We start from the raw sequence: 20,892 nt of genomic DNA, 5'->3' as shown, positions 1-20,892 counted from the left end.
TCAATGGCTTGATTTTAAAGGGAATGCAGGGACACCTAGGTGGCTCAGTTGGTTAAGTGTTGGACACTTAGTTTAGGCTCAAATCATAATCTCACAGTTCCTGAGATTGAGCCCCACACCGGGTCCTGCACTTACAGTGCAGAGCCTGCTGGGGATTGTCTCTCCGCCCCTACCCTTACTTGTACTCTCTTGCTCTCTCAAAATAAATAAACTTAAAAAAAAAAAAAAAAGACCTGGCTTAGGTTTAGATATTCCGTTTTTGGTCTTTTTCTTGGAAGAAAATTGTATCCCATAGACCCATGTGATATTTGTCACCAGATTCAAATTGGGATCTAGGACTTAGAAATTCCATCCTAGGGTAGCTGGTTATGATCTAATGCTGACATACATGTTCGGGAGTGTCCTTGTGCATGTGTGTTGGTTTCATTACCAGATCCTAACCGGTCTCTTCCTCATTTTTAAGAAGGGGGGATACATGGAAATGTTCTCAAGCATGCCTTGTTGGGAATCTGTTCAGAAGGAAAATCCGACTTTCTAATAAAATGAGTTTAAAGGATAAAATAAACATCACTTCTTCAATAGCCTTTTGAAGGTATCAAGTATATTAAACAGATACCTAGCAGGGGTGCACACTTCGTTTTTAGCTGTTTTGACATTTCAGTTGTCCTCTTATGGGGCCAGGGGGTCTGTGCTGTGTCACACAGACAGGGAGCAAATGCACTGTGAAGTTGTGCTTTTCCCTGCGAGGACTTACTTACATATTTGAGATAGAAGACTTTATGGGGAAGCAAAAATAATGTAAAAGTAGGAAGGGGGACAAAAACATAAGAGACTCAAACACAGAGAACAAACTGAGGGTTGCTGGAGGGGTTGTGGGTGGGGGGATGCGCTAAAAGGGGAAGGAGCATTAAAGAAGATGCTTGTGGGGATGAGCACTGGGTGTTATGCATAGGGGTTGAATCACTGGAATCTACTCCTGAAGTCCTTCTTGCACTATATGCTAACTCACTTGGATGTAAATTAAAAAAATAAATTAATTAAAAAAATGAATTGCAACTAGAAAAAAACTTTTTTTTTTTTTTTAAAGGCTGGCCGTACGTTCTTGATCTAGATAAATAATATAAACCCCTAGGGGCATCTGGGTGCCTCAATTGGTTGAGTGTCCAACTCTTGATCTCAGCTCAAGTCATGATCTCACAGTTCATGAGATTCAAGCCCTGCATCGGGTTCTACATGGATGGTACAGAGCCTGCTTGGGATTCTGTCTCTCCTTCTCTCTGCCCCTCCCCTACTTGTGAGCACTCTTTCTTGCTCTCAGAATAACGTTAAGGAAAATCCCACTCAAGATAAAAGCAAAGCAGTTTTCTTCTGCTTTTTTTGTAGTGGAGTATTTCCTTCTAATTGTTTGAAATTCAGATGTTGTTGGATGCTAGCTCTCCAAGTAGCATCAGCACAGCCTGCTGGGGAAGAGAAAGCTGAGTTAACTCCCTACCCTGGAAAGACAGAACAACACCTTTACACGGCCTTACCGGGCTCTTCAAGGGGGGGAGGGCAGGGTTGGAATGTCATGAGAACTTGAAGTTGGGCTTAACGATGGTCTTCTAAGGCAGAGGAGTGGCGGTAGGCAGGGAAGAGAGTTGGATTAGGACTCGATAAGGATCATGATATCATAAAGCTTGGTGTCAGGGTTTAAGCTTCTTGATGCTTTTTGCAGAACAGTTGATGGGTCTTGAAGGGATGATGAATATACCATCGTTTGCCCAGGGAAGAGTCTCCTGGGGTTGGTTACTCGTGGGATTATGTTAAGGAAGACAATGGAAAAGTAAAGTCATGTTCACGGAGACTGTGAACTGTGTGGAGAAGTAGGTAGTCTTTGTCCTCAGTGTCAAGACTCCATGAGAGTATGTAGTTTTTGTTCACAGATTTTAGTCGAGGTGTCAGAGGCGGAACTAAGGACGGCAGGTGCTCCAAATAGCACCTGCAGTCATCTATGAAAAGCTAACTTTTATGGGTAACTTTTATGGGTACTCAACAGGGAAAGGGCCCCGTTGGTCATATATTCGTTCATTCAACAGGCAGCTATTTCTAGAGCATATACATGTGGTTGACACTACACTGGGGTAGAAGACATAGGTCCCTCCCCTGCTGGCCTTTCTCTTCAGTACGATGCAGTGTGCTCTGTTCCTCTTTCCTATTAGAACTTCAGCCAGTAACATGACTCAACTTAAGGGGTATGTATGATTCAAATTCTTACTGCATGCTTATTCCAACAGATACCGAGTGTTAGGATTTTCAGGTTTAGTTTGTGAAGACTAGGTTTGTTTCAAGGGGGGTCTTGATGCCTACGGAGTTCATGGGCCTACTTTTTTTTTAACGTAAGCATATTCACTTTTCTCTGTGTGTCCAGTGTAATCTTTATCATGAGCCATCTGTGTTCCAAGCAGTGGGTATTGCAGTAGAAACATCGGTGTACAAATTCTGTACAAATCAGGCACTTTTAACATAGACAAATCACGGAGATTCTAACAGTTGCTGTTCAACTCCCAAATACTGGATGACTTCAGTTTGTCACATACTACGCTGGGTGTTGAGATTAAAAAACAAAATTCCTCAGTCTGTACACTGATACACACAGGAGACAACCATAATGTAAAGTAGCAAACACCACGGTGAAAACTCAGAGACACAGATCAATCAGGAGCCTTCTGTCAGGGGGTGTGTGAAAAGGCACAGGCTGACTCTTTTAAGCAGAGCGCCAAAGTGGCTTTGCCAGCCCTGAAATTATCTAACAGATGGGTGAAAGCACCTCTATGAAGTTTGGGAAAGACCATGGTCTCAAGTATTCTGGACACAGGAAACCCATTGCTGATCCACCTTCTCATCAGGGGCGGAGCACCTCTGAGGGTGAAGAGTGGGAACGGGGGCTCCTTTACAGTTGGGGCCTCTGAGAGTCTGCCCTACTGAAATAGCAGTATCTCCTTAAAGGGCACCTTGGAGTGTTTCTGAAGGGCCGTGTGCACCTAGCACTTGTTTTCCTGGACGAGTTTACTGCACTTGGGAAAAGGGACGTGAGTGTGCACTGTAGTGGGTAGGAGCAGCCCTGGGCTACCGATGAGCCAGCCCTGGGCCAGACTGTCTCCAGCACCTACTGGCTGTCTAACTTTGGACAAATCACTTGACGTGTCCACATATATGAAATGAGGTGTTTGGATTAGATGCTTTTGATGCTTCCTTCCATTTCTAACATTCTGTATTATGTCTAAAGACATGGTTATCTTGGATGAAACATATAAGACAAAGTTTGTGAATAGAGGAACTAATAGCCTGTGTTTTCCTTTTCAGTGTCTTTATGCAGAGAGTCTCTTCTACACCTGGCTATGAGATGGGGCCTGCCTAAGCTGTCTCGTTTCCTCTTGTGTCTCCCTGGGGGAGTCCAGGCTTTGGCTTTACCCAATGAAGAAGGTGCCACCCCATTAGACTTAGCTTTACGTGCCGGATACTCCGAGCTGGTTGAAGACATCACAAAGTGAGTTTGGCTACTTGTTAGATTGATTCTCTCTTAACCTATTTCTATAAAGTGTTCCAAGTATTGTGGAAAAATAGAAATAAACCAAATCACAAGCTAATGTTGGTTTATGTTTTACCATTAGTTCTCATGTATAAAGTACAGAGTATGTGAGCAGATAGACAGATGTATTTATTATCAACATTTCATGCGGGGAGTTAGGGGAAAAAGTCTTGAAAGGCTCAGAGGGAGCTATAATAAAGAGAAAAGTTGGCAAAACACTAGCCTAAACCCTACTTATCTTTCAGGTTTCAGCTTAAATAGGACTTCTTTAAAAAAAAAACAACTGGGGCGCCTGGGTGGCACAGTCGGTTAAGCGTCCGACTTCAGCCAGGTCACGATCTCGCGGTCCGGGAGTTCGAGCCCCGCGTCGGGCTCTGGGCTGATGGCTCAGAGCCTGGAGCCTGTTTCCGATTCTGTGTCTCCCTCTCTCTCTCTGCCCCTCCCCCATTCATGCTCTGTCTCTCTCTGTCCCAAAAATAAATAAACGTTGAAAAAAAAATTAAAAAAAAAAAAAAACAAAAAAAACAAAAAAAAAAACAACTAAAAATAAATAGCACTTCTTGAGAGACACCATCTACATTAGGGCCTTTTGTGATCATGATTAATTTATAATATGGTGGTTAAAATTATTAACAATATTAAAAAAAATTTTTTAATGTTTTTTATTTATTTTTGAAGGAGAGAGAGACCGAGCATGAATGGGGGGGGAAGAGCGCAGAGAGAGGGAAACACAGAATCCAAAGCGGGCTCCAGGCTCTGAACTGTCAGCACAGAGCCCAATGCAGGGCTCGAACTCACGAACTGTGAGATCATGATGAGCCAAAGTCGGACACTTAACCAACTGAGCCACCCAGGCGCCCCAAGATTATTGACAATATTATTTAGAATTTTATAGGTAGTCATCATTTGTTGCCTAGGTCTCCATCCTGTATCACTTACGGGCTGAAACTCTTTGTTTACCCATTGTAGTATTTCTGATACATTTTCAGTATATAATGCTCACTGAAAGAATATAAATTATTAAATCAACCGAGCCAGCCAGGCACCCTAAATTTTTGTTGAATCAATGACAGATAAACCCTAAGATACTGTGTAGTTATTAGGATTTAGTGAAGTAATGTAAAAGAAACAATGTAAAGGGGCTGTAAAGTTTGCTCTGTTGATGACATCAACATTGTCAATGAAGGAGGGATGTGTTGTTTTTTACTTACAGTGGTTCAGATTGGTCGTTATTCTGAAGAAAGGGAGATTCGTATATAGCGGTTTCCTTGACTTAACCAGGTGTTAAAAAATGGGAAAGTGCATTGAAAATTACAAATAAATATAAATATATTCAGAGTATTATTACCTGGTGTATCTTAATGGACTGGTTTTTCTTGTTTGGCTTATGAAACTCAATGTGATTAATATATAATTTTATGCTGCATAAATGGATATTGGCATAGAAGTCAGAGCTTTTTGTTTATTTTTGTCCTACTTGAGTCACGTGACTGCCAACCGAGGGAAAAAAAAGCCAATCCAAAAGGTCTTTTCTTGGGTCTAATATGACCCCACTTGCTTGGCTAAAAAGGCCAAAGCAGGACTACTTTCTTTGACTTGGTCACTGTGGGGGGTTCAGATTTAGATCAAAGCCCAGGAGGCTGACTTCATCTTGGGTAGCTTGGTACCTTTCACCTGTCTCCAGGACCAGAAGATATTACGTTAGCGTGGGGAGTTGTTTTCTAAAAGATTCTGGAGTTGATACTAGTAATTCATGCCAAGAATTTGGGGAGATACCCCACATCTTAGAATGTAAGTGCTCTTAGTGGATCTCTTTTTGTTGCTCCATATGATGGAGTTAATATTTATTTGATTGGAAGTATATTCTCTTTTTGTGAAGCAAATATTCATTAACAAAATGAGGTCATGTAAGAGGAGGAAAGAGGCATAGAACTAATTCTGTGAAGTGAGGAATCGGTGGGGATGTGACAACCTGCTGAGGTGAGCTCCTATCGGGAAGCACTAGCATTTTCCTCCGAAGGCTCCTTTACTGTTGCAATTACGTGACCTTGTGAGCTGTCCCGAATATTATGATACTAACCATACAGCCTGCATGTAGCTAATGAATGTGCAGTTGTTCTTGGCCAAAACAAAACAGAAAATTAGTTTATATTCAAGAAGTCAGCTTGGGAATATTGTTTCTTTGTTTATGGGTGTTTTCAAGAATAGAACAAGATCGAATTTATGCTTTTTTAATTTGCCTGATAAAATGATTTATAACAGTGGACCTGTGTGTTATGAATATCCCACTTGTTTGTACCATCCGAACCTCACTGTGCTCCCTGGAGATCATATCTATTTTCCACTGTAATCATCTAATAAGCTGTTGGCTGCCAGCTAATTTGTTCTATTACACATGACCCCGTTAAAGCAAGAGGCATCTTTTTGAGTTAAGGAGAGAATAGAATATTGAGGTACAATACTGTGTTTCAAAGTCTGCAGTTTCATTAGTTACATAAATATCTTTAAAGTATGTAGTATACGTGAATAGCTTTTCAACTGACATCTTCTCTAGGTAGAAAATGTAGCTTTATTAAAGGATCTGTTTACATGATCTTATGTACTTGTTGTCAGTGGGTGGCTTGCATGGATCATTTGCCAGTTGGATTTCTAATACTGGGTGCAGTGAGGGTACTGGGATCTTGGAGTTGATATCTCTGAAATTGCCAGTGGGTTTTGATATGTGACATTTCAGTTTCCAGGGCAGACGTTTCCCCGACTTTTCCCGGGTGCAGCTCAGTGAAGATGCCTTCCTGCAGTATATTCACTCCTCAGAAACGCTGACCTTGACTCTGAACCACACGGCTGAGCATTTGTTGGAGGGAGATATTAAACTCTTCAGGAAATACTTTTGGGACAGAGCCTTTCTCCTCCAGGTGTGTGTCCCTTCATTCTGGTATGTAATAACTGATACTCCTTGAGAGTACAGACAGCAGGCTTATTCTTTTTGGAACAGTGTTTTGGAGGGTAGCACTTCATTTTTTTATAGCAAAGCTTTGGACATGAAATTGGAGACTGTGTTACATCGGTAGAATGAAGATTATTGCATAATATTTTGGAGGTAGAACATAGTAACTTGTGTAAGGATTTATTTTCCAGGAGTCAGCGTCCCCAGTGTTGGATTTTAATTATCTAATACTGGATATTTGGTATTCATTTATTGATTTTGCTGAATTCTTTTTTTTTTTAATGTTTATTTATTTATTTTGAGAGAGAAAGCACGAGTGGGATGAGGGGCAGAGAGAGAGGGAGAGACAGAGAATTCCAAGCAGGTTCCATCCACACTGTTAGTGCAGAGCCTGATGTGGGGCTTAATCCCACGACCCATGAGATCATGGTCTGAGCTGAAATTAAGAGTTGGCTCATTAACTGACTGAACCACCTAGGTGTCCCTGATTTTACTTAATTCTTATTTAAAGCTATTGCATTTAGGGCTGTTATACATGAAGAATACCGACTTCTGGGCTTTCTTAAGACTTAGATGTAGTTAAGCATTATCCCAGCACGTAGATTCTTCTTGAATGGGAATGGTCGTTTGAAATCCGTTCCTTTTCAAAGGCTGGCTCAAACACCAGCTTTCAGTGACATCATAGCGTGCTCAGCTCAGAGTTTAAAATGTTTCATCTTTATTATTTTTTATTTTTTTTTTGTAGAATCTGGAGCAATATAAAGAATATTTACATCTTTTAATTATCGTGAAGCAAAATGTTACTTTGAGTAAAAGGCTTGAGTCCATCTAGTTGACAGTGCTCCGGGGTATAACGGATTCACTCACCAGATCCCCTGATGTCCTGTGTTCCCAAGTGTTTGCTTCATATAATTAAACTGCAGTTTTAGTAAAAACAAAAGAACCCCCCCCCCAAAACACAAAACATTGTTATCAAAGATGATGGTTGGCTTAGTCCATATAGGGTTTTATCTAAAGAAGTAAAATGAAGAGCATCTGGGTGGCTCAGTTGGTCAAGCATCTGATTTCAGCTCAGGTCATGATCTCATGGTTCATGGGATTGAGCCCCATGATAGGCTCTGTGCTGACAGCTCAGAGCCTGGAGCTTGCTTTGGATTCTGTGTCTCCCTCTCTCTCCCCCCTCCCCCACTCATGTTCTCTTTTTCTCTCTCTCTCAAAAGTAAACATTTAAAAAAATTAAAGAAATAATATGAAACATGCTCCTCATTGTGAACTACATCCCTTTGTTGGGTTTTAGGAAATGTATCATTTTCTGGCATACAGTGTTGACTCATTTGCTTAAGGATGCTTGTCATTTTAAGACTGTAAAGCCATCAGCCATTCCTGTGGCTTCTCACCCAAGCCCCCAGGGGTAGATATTCTGACCAGGCCAAGCCATGGCCTTGAAGAGCAGCATTGCTCTCGATGTGCTCAGCTCCCTGCACCCGTGCAGGGACACAGCTCAGGAGCACGCGTGTCCTTAGATGGGGTGTTCTGGTCACCGCGCAGCATCTGGTGACAAAACTCTTAAAAGCAATAGAGCCTACCCTGCGTATAGCCAAAATCATGACCATTTGTTTCATTATAAAAAGCCACCAACTTCTGAGGCTGGATTCATGATTTCTCATGACACATTTGAGATAATACCGAGGGCCTGGAAGATGTAAGATGAGTAGATACCGGTGTTCAGTAATTGGTGGTAGTGGACTCAGAGTAGCAGAGACCAAATGGAGATTGCTTTCCAGTTTCTTGGAGATTTTCATTTCATGGGAAGGGCTCAATGGAAGAACAGAAGTTGTGTGGCTGGGTGGTGAGCAGAGGAACAGGAAAGGAAGAGAGCAGAGATTCATGAGGTTACTGATTTATAAGAAAGGAAGTCATAGTCCATGCGTTGGATCCATTTGGGTCCATTATGCATCCATTGGATCATAGCTCCTACGACCACAACCTTTGGGGTTTTGAAGAGTTGACAATGATGTAGGTGTCTTTTGCTATGTTAATGAGGCGACTCTCGGAAGGTAGCTAGTGTTGGGGACTGTGATTAGGGGGTTGGAACTTTCTTTCATTCCACCCTCTGACCTGGGTGGGGGCTGTCGGCAGGAGATGGAATTTGCCCGTGGCCAATGATTTAATGAATCATGCCTATGTAATGAAGCATCCTTGAGAACTCAAAAGGCCAGGGTTCCGGGCAGCTTGTAGGTTGGTCACCTGGGGTGGTGATGGGAGTGGTATGCTCCATGAGAACACGGAGGCTCTTTGCCCTTTGTCTGTACCTTACTCCACGTCCCTGAGTTACATGCTTTTGTAATAAGCCGGCAATCTGGTAGGTACACTGTTGCTCTGAGGTCTGGGAGCCCCTCTAGCAAATTAATCACATCCAAGGTGGGGAGGTTGTGGGAATCTCTGATTTATAGTCCTTTGGTCAGAAGCACAAATTACAGCTTGGACTTACAAGTGGCATCTGAAGTGGAGGAGGCCAGTCTTGGATGGTGTCAGAGAATTGCTCCTTCGTAAGGAAGCTCCCCCCACCCTTCCCCGCCCCAGCCTGGAATTGGGTCCAGAACCCTAACAGACATCCAAGTAGTTCATCCTCACCCGTGCTACAAAATGTTTCCATGGTATTCTTGAATTCACAGTCTTCAGGGGTACCTCTTTCTGGTTCGATTCTATTTTAAATGAAAACAGGTGATGACTGTTACAGGTTGTCCCTGCTAAAGCTTTATCATTTGGGGGAACAAATATAAAATACACGTATAGTAGTAAAGTATTCATGTTCTGTTAAATCTGAGATGTGGGAAAGTCTATTTTTTTTTTTTTTTTTTTTTTTTTTACATAAAAGCCGTAGAAATGACTTTCAGGTACTAATTTATTCTCAAGGAACTGAATCATACATAGCCTTTGTCTTGTCAAAGAGGCATCTTCAGTCTTGGGATTTGGTCAGTGCTTAGTTACCTGCAGCCCTTCTAGAACAACAACCGTAAAACCTTGCTGCAGAAGCCTGAGGCTGCTTTACCATAGACTAGAGCTATGCAGGAAGCGATCCCATTTAGACACCCTACTTGTTAAGAGTTATAAAGGATTCATCTTAGCACCCTGTAGTATAGCTGACACTAGTGTACTGATAATTGGCAATAATCATTAAGTGTTAAAAAATGCCAAGTTTGGGGCGCCTGGGTGGCTCAGTCGGTTGAGCGTCCGACTTCGGCTCAGGTCGTGATCTTGCAGTCTGTGAGTTCGAGCCCCGCATCGGGCTCTGTGCTGATGGCTCAGAGCCTGGAGCCTGCTTCGGATTCTGTGTCTCCCTCTCTCTCTGAGCCTCCCCTGCTCATGCTCTGTCTCTCTCTCTGTCAAAAATAAATAAAACATTAAAAAAAAAAACAATTTAAAAAAAATGCCAAGTTGGTGCTAAATATCCAAATAGTAAAGATACTAGGAAATTAGATAATAGGCAAACATCTTCGCTATATTTTCCAATCATGATTTCATTTTCTCCTCATGACAGAGTTTTTGCTATTAACCAGACACTGAGAATTTAGTTCTTGAACTTGGCTAACATTAATAATAATTTCAGCTAGGAAATTCCAAGATTGCGTCGAAATTTGCTCAGAAGAATAAAAACTGTTTTAATACCTGCCATTTACAAAAAAAAAAAAAAAAGAGTATTTGCTTACTTCAGGTTTTGTTTTGTAATCACAAACCAGCATTGTCTGATGCCCTTTTCACACAGGCTTGCCCATTGCCCTCACTGAAAGACTAGGATTTCAGTGTTAGGGCTAACCCGGATAATCACATGGGCTGGTGGTTGTGTTTGGCCTTGAGCCTGCATGGCAGGATCTCCTAAGACCCTAGTCCCTCTCGATTTCATCTCCTTAGCACCTCCCAATACGTACCTGGTCTGGTCCACCCTTTAATTCCATGGTGGACCCTAGAAGAGAGAATACTGCATCTTGGGGATAAGGCTGGCAGGAGTTAACAGCTATAGAGGGTAGGTGACTCAATGCTTGTTCCCTGCCCCCTTTGTGGTTTGGCTAAGTATGTATATTTCCATGGGCTGCAGTGTTAGGCTGTTTTACCGTTTGGCAGGTCAGCATGTCATTCTGTGGCTCTTTTCATTTTACTGGCCGTGGGGTATCCATTTGAAAAGGAAATGCGGAGGGCTCCAGGGCGGCAGCTACTCTCTAAGGCCACCAGCTTGGTCTCAGCCTGGGCAGCCTGCACCAGCATATGGTGGCTTGCAGCCCAAGACCAGTGGTCATCCTGGGCCCTCCCTCTCTTTGTGTCGTACGGCATGGGCAGAGGTTGTTCAGGATGGGCACCTGCGTAAACAGTGGCTCTTCTTTACGGTTTCACCGTTTTCTGTTCTTTTGTCCCTTTTTGGTTCATGGATTCTTTTCCTGAGGACCTTCCTCTTGTGACGTGGGGAAGCAAACAATAGAGGATTGGTGGCAGGGGCACTTGCACCCCATGCCTCTGGGTTCCCCCCCCGTCTCTCATCGTCGTCTTGGGGTGCTGCCTCTGTGTACTCCCAGTGGCTTTGCACACCCTGTCTTTCCAGACCTCCCCAGGCCGTGTCTGTCTCTGTTCAAGACCCATGGTTGAGATTTCCATCTCCTGGTCACATATCTGAAACCTCCACTGGTTTTCACTGATTTTTTTCTTCTCTCTTAGGCTCTTGAAGATCAAGAAGCCAGGCCAGAGGAAAGACGAGACGTGCCTTCCAGTGCTGCAGAAACTGAAGAAGGTATGGAAGCTCCTTGCCCCTCCCTGAGGAACCCAGAGAGTACTCAGACGTAACAAGTTAAACTGGTGGTGACAGTAGGTAGTGAAGCGTAGTAGAAACCGATTCTTTCCTTTGGCTTTCTATTTAAGAATATTTTTTATTTTTTTGAAATTAGGTGTGGGGATAGGGTTATATATGTTTGGGGGCATGATTACATTATCTATTTAATTTCAGGATGGTGGGGGGGCATTACAAAATATCTGTTATGTAAAGGGACAGTAGTGTGATAGGCCTGAAAACCAAGACTCTTGCCTCTAAGTCACCATCATTGACAGCTGGTTAATACATATTTTTTTAATAAATAATTTTTTTCTTAAGTTTATTTTGAGAGAGAGAGAGAGCACGAGCAGGGGGAGGAATAGACAGAGAAGAAGACACAGAATCCAAAGCAGGTTCCAGGCTCCGAGCTGTCAGCACAGAGCCCGATACGGGGCTTGAATCCATGAACCACAGGATCATGACCTGAGCCAAAATCGGACACTTAACCGTCTGAGCTGTGCAGGTGCCGTCTGGTTAATATTTTTGATTCTGCTTGTAACTGCCACTTAGACTCGTTGCATGGCAGGTTATTTGTCAGGTGTTAAACTCTTAAACTCTTTGCCCCCATGTTTGTTAAAAAGGAGTCTTGGATGAGGAAGTTTTGTAGCAAGTTGTTGGAAGTCTGTGTGCCCAGCCATATTGCACACGCTCTTGGGTTAAGCTGACCAGCTTCCTGCTCAAGCTGGACCTGCTTGGGCCCGTGTGGAGTTGCCCTCACTTATGTAACCTGTAGATGATGTGCTGGTGGCACTGAGGAAGCTGAGGCTTGTCCTGCCTAAGGAGGCCGTGGGTAACTTTATGCTTCCTCCTGAAGACCTGTAGGAAAACCTCGTTCTCGTTTCATGTCAGGAAAGCCGGCTTCTCCTGAGCATTTGGCTGGCTTTCACTGCTCTAACTGTAACTTAACAGGTTTTTTTTGTTTTGTTTTGTTTTTTGTTTTTTCCTTGAAGCTGGTTGAAAAAAACAATAAAAACTTGGAGCTAAGGTTCTTACCTACAAATATGTATGGTACTGCTAAATTAATTTTTATATCACCCTTATTTACTAAGCTTTCACCCTTGCCTTTTCCTTGTGGTTTTTACTTGTGTGTTTTTCTTCTCTTTCTAATCTACCTTTAAACTAATTTAGAACAAAGTGAATCTGAATAAGTGTTTGAATTCTTGCCCTTAAGGGGCTGACAGTTGGAATTAGGGCAGAAAAACATGTTGCCTCAGCACATTATGATAAGTGAAACAGGAGTCATATGCAAACTCTGTGGCTTCTGACAGTTATCAGGGAAAGCTTCCTGGAGGAGGTGACCCTGGAACTGTCATCAAATGGAGGGAAGGGAATTTGAGGCAATGGAAAGATTTGTAATACAGAGTTTTGAACCACAGGATGAATTGAGGGAAATGGTGATCATTTTGTAGTTCTGTCAATTTCGTGTGTGTGTGTGTGTGTGTGTGTGTGTGTGTGTGTGGTGCCAGTGACACAGGCTTGAGAGGGAGGCATAGCAATATGGCTTATACACAAGGCAAGGAACTGGAACCTCCACCCTGACAGCTGTGAGAGCTGTTTCAAGCAAATGAGATTATTATTTTCAAAAGGTCACTCTGTGAGAATGTGAAGAATGGGTTGGAGGGGTTGGAGGCAGGGGTGATCGCTGCTGTAAGTAATACAGAGGAGGGTCTGCACCACAGCAGTGTGATGATAGTGGAGAGGTGGGGACAGATACTGCCTTAAGGGTGTAGGATGTCAGGTGGGTGTCAGCAGTGAGGGAGGAAGTTGATTCCTCCAGTCCCTAACTGGGTTAGACCTTACAGGAAGGTCTGTGTTCCTAACTGGGTTAGACATTACAGGAAACAGCTTCATGACAAAGCAAAAAGTTACTCCTTTGTATATGGGTTGAGTTTAATGGGTCTAGGAGCAGCCAAGGTAAGGTACCTGAAGTCCTGCCACCAATAAGCAAAATAATTTGGACAGAAACTCAAGCGCTCCAACTCCAAAAAATTCGTGTGTGTTGTGTATAGACCTTCTAGGCAGTGCTTTGATTTGTATGTGCTTGGAGGACATATTAGAAACTGCACGCTCCAGCAGAGAGCAGTATGCAACGAAAGTGGAAATATTCCATTAGTTTTTGTCCATTCTTGAACCTGTAGACCACTCAACCGGAAGAAGGAAACATTGTGAATGTAAAAATATGCTTCTTTTCCTTCTTCTTTAAGCCCCAAAAGCAAACCTTCCCTTTGTGGTCTACTAGGAGATTCTTAAGAGGTTATGTTTTTCTGTTCCTCTTGGGACAGTGGGTGGAGTGGGAGGCTCCACGCTTGTATCTGTAGCTGCCATTGATTAAAAGATGGCAATGTTATGCCGGAGATCAGCTTTGCAGTCTCTGTTAGTGTAATAAATGGTGTCATCATTGTCTTTGAGCCAATTATGTTTCCATAGTTTCATGATTGTAATTGTACTCCCAGCAGGATGGGATGTTATTCGAAATGAACTAAATAAAAAACCTTCTCATTTTTAATATGCTGAGATGAATATGCTAATGATTAGTATTTATTAATCTACCAACTGACACTGTTTTGTCCCTTGCCGCCTTCGTCCTTGTTTGATCTCCTATGCTAGGATTTCCCAAGGAGCGTTGTACAAAACACCCATGTTGGGAGATGCTTTGATAAATCAGGATTCTTGGACCAAATAGGTTAAAAAATGCACTGTAAGAGACCTTCATTCGTTCTGGAGATTGAGAGTACATTAAATGTTTTTCAGCTTCTAGTTAACTTGTTGCAGTCAAGACCCCCGGGTGACCTTATTCGATAGCTCTCCAAGTGGTTCATGCCAAGAATCCCCCCCCTTTTTTTTTTTATATATGTTCACATTTATAAAAAATTTCCACATTACTCATAGAAACAAGCTTCATAAAATTTATATACAGAATACAATAAAAATCAGTTCTAATAATGATTTAGCGGTCATCCTCCTAATTAAAAAGTTCTGTGTTTGAGGTATCACTTTAAGAGATGCCAATATGGCACATTTGTAAAACAACCCAGGAGTCTATCCTAAATATTCTACCCAACACAGCATCATCTCTGCTAGACTCTGAGAGGCTGGACTACGCTTGTCTTTTTAAAAGAGGAAGAGAATTTTAATTGTTACAATAACAGAGGAGGCAGGTACTAGACACTCTGCATTTCATGTAACAGTAAAACTTCCTTATAAGTATTTTCATTGTCTTCTTGCCAACACCATTCGCTTAAAATGTCCTAGTTAAGACCAGTGAAGCAGCTTCATTTCCTATGACATCCAAAAAAGTTTCAAGATTTAAAAATGACAGTGAAAAACTTCACTATCTTTATACATTACCATAGGAAATAAAGCTATTAAGTTTTTCAGAGTCAAGAGCAAAGCATTATCCCCTACCTCATTTTATCACTGGAAGGTGGACACTTGATTGAGCAATACTCATTAACTGCTAGGTAGATTACCTGTGTTGACTGGAGTAAAGCCATTTACAATCAACTTATAAAGTAACAACACTAGTCAGACACAGTCATGAATACCAAAAATGATGTGTTTTGTATGTATAAATATCTATATTTGGGGTGTGGCTATCAAGTAATAAGACTGATTCAATACTTTATAGTCAGCACATTAAAAATCTATTGCCAGAAGACAATGGTCCCATATACGAAAAAAATGTCTATATGGAAAAGGCTGTGATTTATTGCAAAGCATGATTATATAGCAAATTCCAAGGAAGGTCAAATAATTTCAAAAACCAAATTTTAAAGTTTAATGGCTTAGGCTGAAGATTCAGTTACTTTTTGCAGATCTCAGAAGGATTAGGGGTGGAAGAATGCTTTTCCTTTTTTCTCTTCTTTTTTTCCTTTTTGTGGTGTTTCCCCCTTTTTGACTTGTTCTTTTTTTCTTTTTTCTTTTCTTCTGATATTTTTGTTTCTTTTGTTTTGAAGTGTCCTCTTCAGTGGAACTGGATGAATAAGACCTTTTTCTTTTTTTTTTCAACTTGATTTTCTCTTTGCTTTTTTCTTTTTTCTTCTCCTCTCCTTCATTTACTCTTTTTTCTTGTAATGCCTGCAATTTATTCAGTTCTTCATTCTCTTCATCACTCTCTTCACTACTTGTGCTGCTCACATCCAAAACTATGTCCCTTTTGGGGTCTACTCGGAGAAAATTGCGGCATTCAAATGTCAGATGACCAGGATAGCCACATTTTTTACAGCCTGCCCGGACACTGTCCTTGTTGCAACCTGGGACTGCCATTGCGCTGGTAAGAGGGGTCGCAGGAGCCGTAGGCTTTCGAGAGTACGCTCGCCTCCCGCCTGCCGCGAGGACCACAAACGGCGAGGGCGGCCTCTTCCTCCGACCGGCCAAGAATCCCCTTTTAATGGTGCTTACACCATCTCATGGAGATGGTCTGTGGAAGGAACTTGAGGGATGTTGCCCTTCCTCATTTCTACCGTTCCTGCCCTTTCTGGACTGTAGTTCCTTCCCTTTCACTATCAGTCACATGGATCCTCTCCATCCATTAGTACGGTAATGCTCCCACTGGGAGCTGGGTAAGGGAGGTGTTTTTAAAACTCACCTTGGCATCTTGAATATTGAGAACACCTATGCCTTGCCACCCCCCCCCGCCCCCCACGCTGTACTTTCTGATGTTGTTTGGCAGGTTGATGCTGTTTAGCGTCTGTGGGGCATAGACAGCAAACAGAACCATTGTAATATCACTGACCACTATATGACTCCATTTTCTTTTATATTCTGTAGTTTAAAAACAAAACCCTATGTGATTTGCTAACTGTCTTGACTTCTGTGTTAAATAGTCCCTTACTCTGTTGGCTTCTCTCCATTAATTATGTGCCACGTTTTCATTAACAAGGAAGTGGGAGTCGGGACTGGAGCTTGAGTTCTCATCACACAGGACAGAAGGCAGAATCTTTTCCTGCAGGCTGAAACAGCAGTTCACAGCAGGGCGGAGAGGTTTCCTCTTCATGACCCCGCGACAAAGGCGGGAGAGGCTATGGATCCAAACACAAGGCACTGTCTAGGCAGGCAGATGTGAGCCCTGCAGGCTCATCTACTTATTCATTCTGTAAACATTTGAGTGTTCACTTTATGGCAGGCAGTGTTCTAAGCGCTGGTGACATAGCAGTAGCTAAAAAGGCAGAGAGAAGAAAAAACCCGATCTCAAGCAGTTTACTTGTATTTGCATGCCAATATTTGTTGAGTGCCAGACCCTGTTCTAGGTGCTGGGGACGCGGCTGTGCGCTGACCACAATTTGTGCCTTCCAGTGATCACTGAGAGGGACATTGCTAGGAGTCAGGAGTATATTTGCCCAGTTGTATACATGAGAAAGTAGCAGCACAGAGGGGTCACATAACTTGTCTGACGTGATACTTGCTCAGGCAGTCAGAAGTGTGGCACGTAAATTCTCTTACCTGTCCCACCATCCAATAGCCACTACCCTTATATAATGGAACACTTACCTATTTCATCCTTGGGCTGCCGATGGAGAGTTCTCTCCAGCGTTTGTGTAATGGAAACGTGTAGAATTGGAAGCATTGCCTTGAAATCAGCTCTCTTCCACATGGCTGACCTGTCTCATAAAGTCCTTCCAAGGATTTATGACCCACAGGCACATCTTGATGACACACACCAACTACAGGCAGACTCTGCTGAAAACTCAGCCCCACCATGATCTGGCTTCTGAACATTCTGCAGGTTATTGAGCTGTGTTTTCTTTTGCGCCACATGGTGCAGCTGGGGGTATCATGTAATACTTCATCATACGGCTTAAATGAGAAAATACAGGTTGAGTCCCTGGACCAGTGTCTGACCACAGATGCTTAGCCACTGCCAGCGCATAGCAATGCTAGCTTGTTACAAGTGCAAGTTATAAGCTGGGCTAGGGTGGCGTTAGTGGCAGTCATGCACGTGTTGGGATATCAAGACACAGCTCTTCCTGTCAGAGTAACGAGGTAAGCAGCTCTTTCATCTGAGAGTTCCTTAGATGAGGTTGCAGCCCTTCCCCCTGTGCTCTGGGTGAGTGAAAGGTGAAGAGGGAGCTGGGTGGGGGATCCTCCTTATTGGAATACTTGCGGTGAGTTACTGGGCAATCAAGGGGGCTTTTATGTGTGCACGGTTTCCCTTCCAAGAGTCTTTATTTTATTTTATTTTATTTTATTTTATTTTATTTTATTTTATTTTATTTTATTTTATTTTATTTATTTTATTTTATTTTATTTTATTTATTTTACTTTATTTTATTAAAAAAATTTTTTTTTAACGTTTATTCATTTTTGAGACAGAGAGACAGAGCATGAACGGGGGAGGGGCAGAGAGAGAGGGAGACAAAGAATCTGAAACAGGCTCCAGGCTCTGAGCGGTCAGCACCGAGCCTGATTGCGGGGCTCGAACCCACGGACCGCGGGATCGTGACCTGAGCCGAAGTCGGCCGCTTAACCGACTGAGCCACCCAGGCGCCCCAAGAGTCTTCATTTTAAATACTGTAACCGAATGTCTTTTTAGAAATGTTGAATACAGTTCCAAGGTTTGTCAAGACGCAGGTCCTTTAAGCCAGGATGGCTGGGAACTGAGGTGTAGGGGTTTCAGGGCCGCAGTTAAGGAGGCTGTTCTGTGGGGATTGGTTACTCAGTTGGACACAGAGCTGTTACCTTAACCCTAGTGTGGAGTATCCCTCCAAGGACTTGATCAGGGTTTTTCACCTGAAGTCAAGTATTTAGGCTTTTTGAAGACCGTTACAAATCATACCCAGAGGATGAACTTTGCAGCCCGAGGAAGTGATTTGAAGTTGTTCATTTCATCTTAAAGAATAGCTCAGCTTTTTCTGTACTTTCTTTAGAGACTGGCCTTGCCCATCTTCTTTCTCCTCCCCACAGAAGAGAATGGGTTTCATCATTAGAGGACCAGGGATAAAAATGGGATATCAACCTGATAGGATGTTCCTTTTGTGTGTTATTATTATTATTCTAGTTTCTTCTCACACGTAAGGAAAAATTCTTCTCCTTGCCTCTCCAAATGATTACAGAATTAAAGAGTAGCAGTGTGAGCTGGAAAGAATCTCCGATTCTTCAGAACTCACCTAGATGTAATAACTTCTGTTGAGATGTGCCACGGACACTGGCTCCATCTGGGTTAGATTGGCAGGCTAGCGGCAAGGACTTGCATGAACTGAGCTTACTTGTATTAGGAGTCTGATACAATTGGAATAAGCTTAAGTTGAAACCCCACAGCTTAAGAGTTTCTTTCCCAAGTTGAGCTAGAATCTAAGTGGGAAGCCAGAGGGACACAAGAGTAATTCACAAGACAAAACTGAATGTCATTTATACCTTTCAAATATGACTTGCCTCATTTTATTCAAGCAGTTGAGTAAATCAGAAAAATTATTTCCTGACCTCAGTTGGAGATGGAATGATTGAAGAGCTTCTGCTTACTAGATGTTTGTAACTAAAATTTGGGGCTGAGGGTATCTTTTTTTTTTTTTTTTTTTTTAAATACCCATGACCAAGTTCTTCATTCTTTGAAATTTTATGGACAGTGGACGATGCACACTGGAGACCTAAAAAAAGAAAACAAAAAAACCACAAAACCCACCCCAAACTATATCGTAAAGACATATTAAGCATAGTTACCACATGACCCAGCAATTACACTCCTAGATACATCCTCAAGCAGAATGAAAACGTACATCTCCATAATAAAAGGTATGTGCAGGTGTTCATAGCAGCCTTATTTGTAACTGCCACAAAGTGGGAACAAACCCGAATACCAGTTTAGGAGCGAATATACAAAATGTGGTCCATCCACATGATTGAATGGCGTTTGGCAATAAAAAGGGATGGGCTACTGGTACATGACAACATGAACGAACCTTAAAAATAGGAAATATCGGGCGCCTGGGTGGCGCAGTCGGTTAAGCGTCCGACTTCAGCCAGGTCACGATCTCGCGGTCCGTGAGTTCGAGCCCCGCGTCGGGCTCTGGGCTGATGGCTCAGAGCCTGGAGCCTGTTTCCGATTCTGTGTCTCCCTCTCTCTCTGCCCCTCCCCCATTCATGCTCTGTCTCTCTCTGTCCCAAAAAATAAATAAACGTTGAAAAAAAAATTAAAAAAAAAAAAAAAAAAGGAAATATCCAGAACAGACAAATCCATTAAGAAAGAATGAAGATTAGTGGTTGCCTTTGGCTGTGCTAGGAAGGCAGGCAGTTAGGGAGAAATGGGCATTGAGTGCTAATGGGTATAGGGCTTCTTACTGGGCGCAATGAAAATGTTCACAAATTGTGATGATTGCACACCTCCGAATATGTCAGAAACAATTATATGCTTTAAATGGGTGATTAGTATGATATTTTACCTTAAAGCTGTTGAAAGGTACTTCTGTAGGGGAAGAAGTGTATACTAAAACATTAACAATGGTTTTATTATTTCTTTTGATGCTTACAAAATGTTTAAATCACTTTGGTGGTCCAAAAAAGTGTCTTAAGTAATTTGAAAACATTTTGAAAAAGAGGTCTTAAAGTCTTTTTGAAAGGACGCAGAGCACGCATATGAAAATTATATTGTAAAACAACCCTACATTTGGAATTGCTTTAGGGCAAGAATCTCTTCTCTCACCTTGATGTCCTCTCCCCAGCTGATCGCGTGTCTCAGCCAGTGATCCAGCTAATGTTGTGGACTTGAATGGACTGTTAAGGCTCCTAGAAGAATGGGGCTCATGCTGGTATTTCTGTAGATAAGTGCCTTATCCTCTCTCCCAGTCCATATTTATATTGGGAAGTCCAAAAGATAGTTTTTCTTAGTATTCCCACTTTTAGTAAAAAATGGAATAATTGGGATGGTGAAACAAGAGGTCACAGTGTTAAATGGTCTCCAAATTAAGGCTTCTTAAGGAAGGCTTCTCAGATTTGTTCATTTCACCATTTTAGTTCTCTGGGATTTGCGAATCAGACATGCACACTAGGGTAAAACATTGAAGTGATACATGGAAGTGATGTTGTTATATAAGGGAAACAGCAGTGCGTGACTGGAAGTGAAAGGGTGACTTTTGGACTTAGCTGGAGGGGTGGGAGGAAGCCGAGGGAAAAGCATTCATCCGTCTGATCAGTCTGGCAGGTTAGAAGTTGCAATCAACAGTGATGGTTTTGAAAGTGTTTGAATTTGTATTTCAAACAAGTGAACCACTTTCCCTTCCCAGTCCTGACCTACAGTTTGCCTCATGATCCACTACATCTCATTAGCTCTTTCGGGCCACCAGATTTCGGTGGAGGAGAGAAGCATTTATACAGTGCCTTTAATATGCTAGGCACTCTGCTTGGCATTGGGGATTCAAATGTTGGGCCCAAATCAATTTGGACCCAGCCTCCCTAGAACTCATCCTGTTGGGAGAAAAGGATCCATTCAAAGACTCTGAACCACTCTGAATTCCTTTGGACCTTTGTGGAGGAGGCATTGCAAGCTGAGAGCATGACCTGTATTTTCCAGTTGTACTTTTGATGATG

The 20,892-nt window shown here is 42.3% G+C and overlaps 1 protein-coding gene and 1 pseudogene across 4 annotated transcripts in view; one reads left to right on the top strand and one right to left on the bottom strand.

The window, feature by feature from the left end:
* The window catches only part of ARHGEF28 (Rho guanine nucleotide exchange factor 28), a 317,945-nt gene that overhangs the window by 150,270 nt on the left and 146,783 nt on the right, over positions 1-20,892 (top strand). For all 4 annotated transcript variants that reach the window (XM_040450927.1, XM_040450934.1, XM_040450917.1 and 1 more), the window contains exons 5-7: positions 3,343-3,526; positions 6,303-6,483; positions 11,223-11,295. In XM_040450927.1, the coding sequence (XP_040306861.1) occupies positions 3,343-3,526; positions 6,303-6,483; positions 11,223-11,295 (438 nt within the window). The remainder of the gene's footprint in view (positions 1-3,342; positions 3,527-6,302; positions 6,484-11,222; positions 11,296-20,892) is intronic.
* LOC121014555 (protein SREK1IP1-like) lies at positions 15,156-15,742 on the bottom strand (annotated as a pseudogene).

The sequence above is a fragment of the Herpailurus yagouaroundi genome, unplaced genomic scaffold (genome assembly GCF_014898765.1).
Source record: "Herpailurus yagouaroundi ecotype Mexico unplaced genomic scaffold, PumYag 29, whole genome shotgun sequence".
Lineage (NCBI taxonomy): Eukaryota > Metazoa > Chordata > Mammalia > Carnivora > Felidae > Herpailurus > Herpailurus yagouaroundi.
This window is presented reverse-complemented; position numbering and strand designations above follow the sequence as displayed.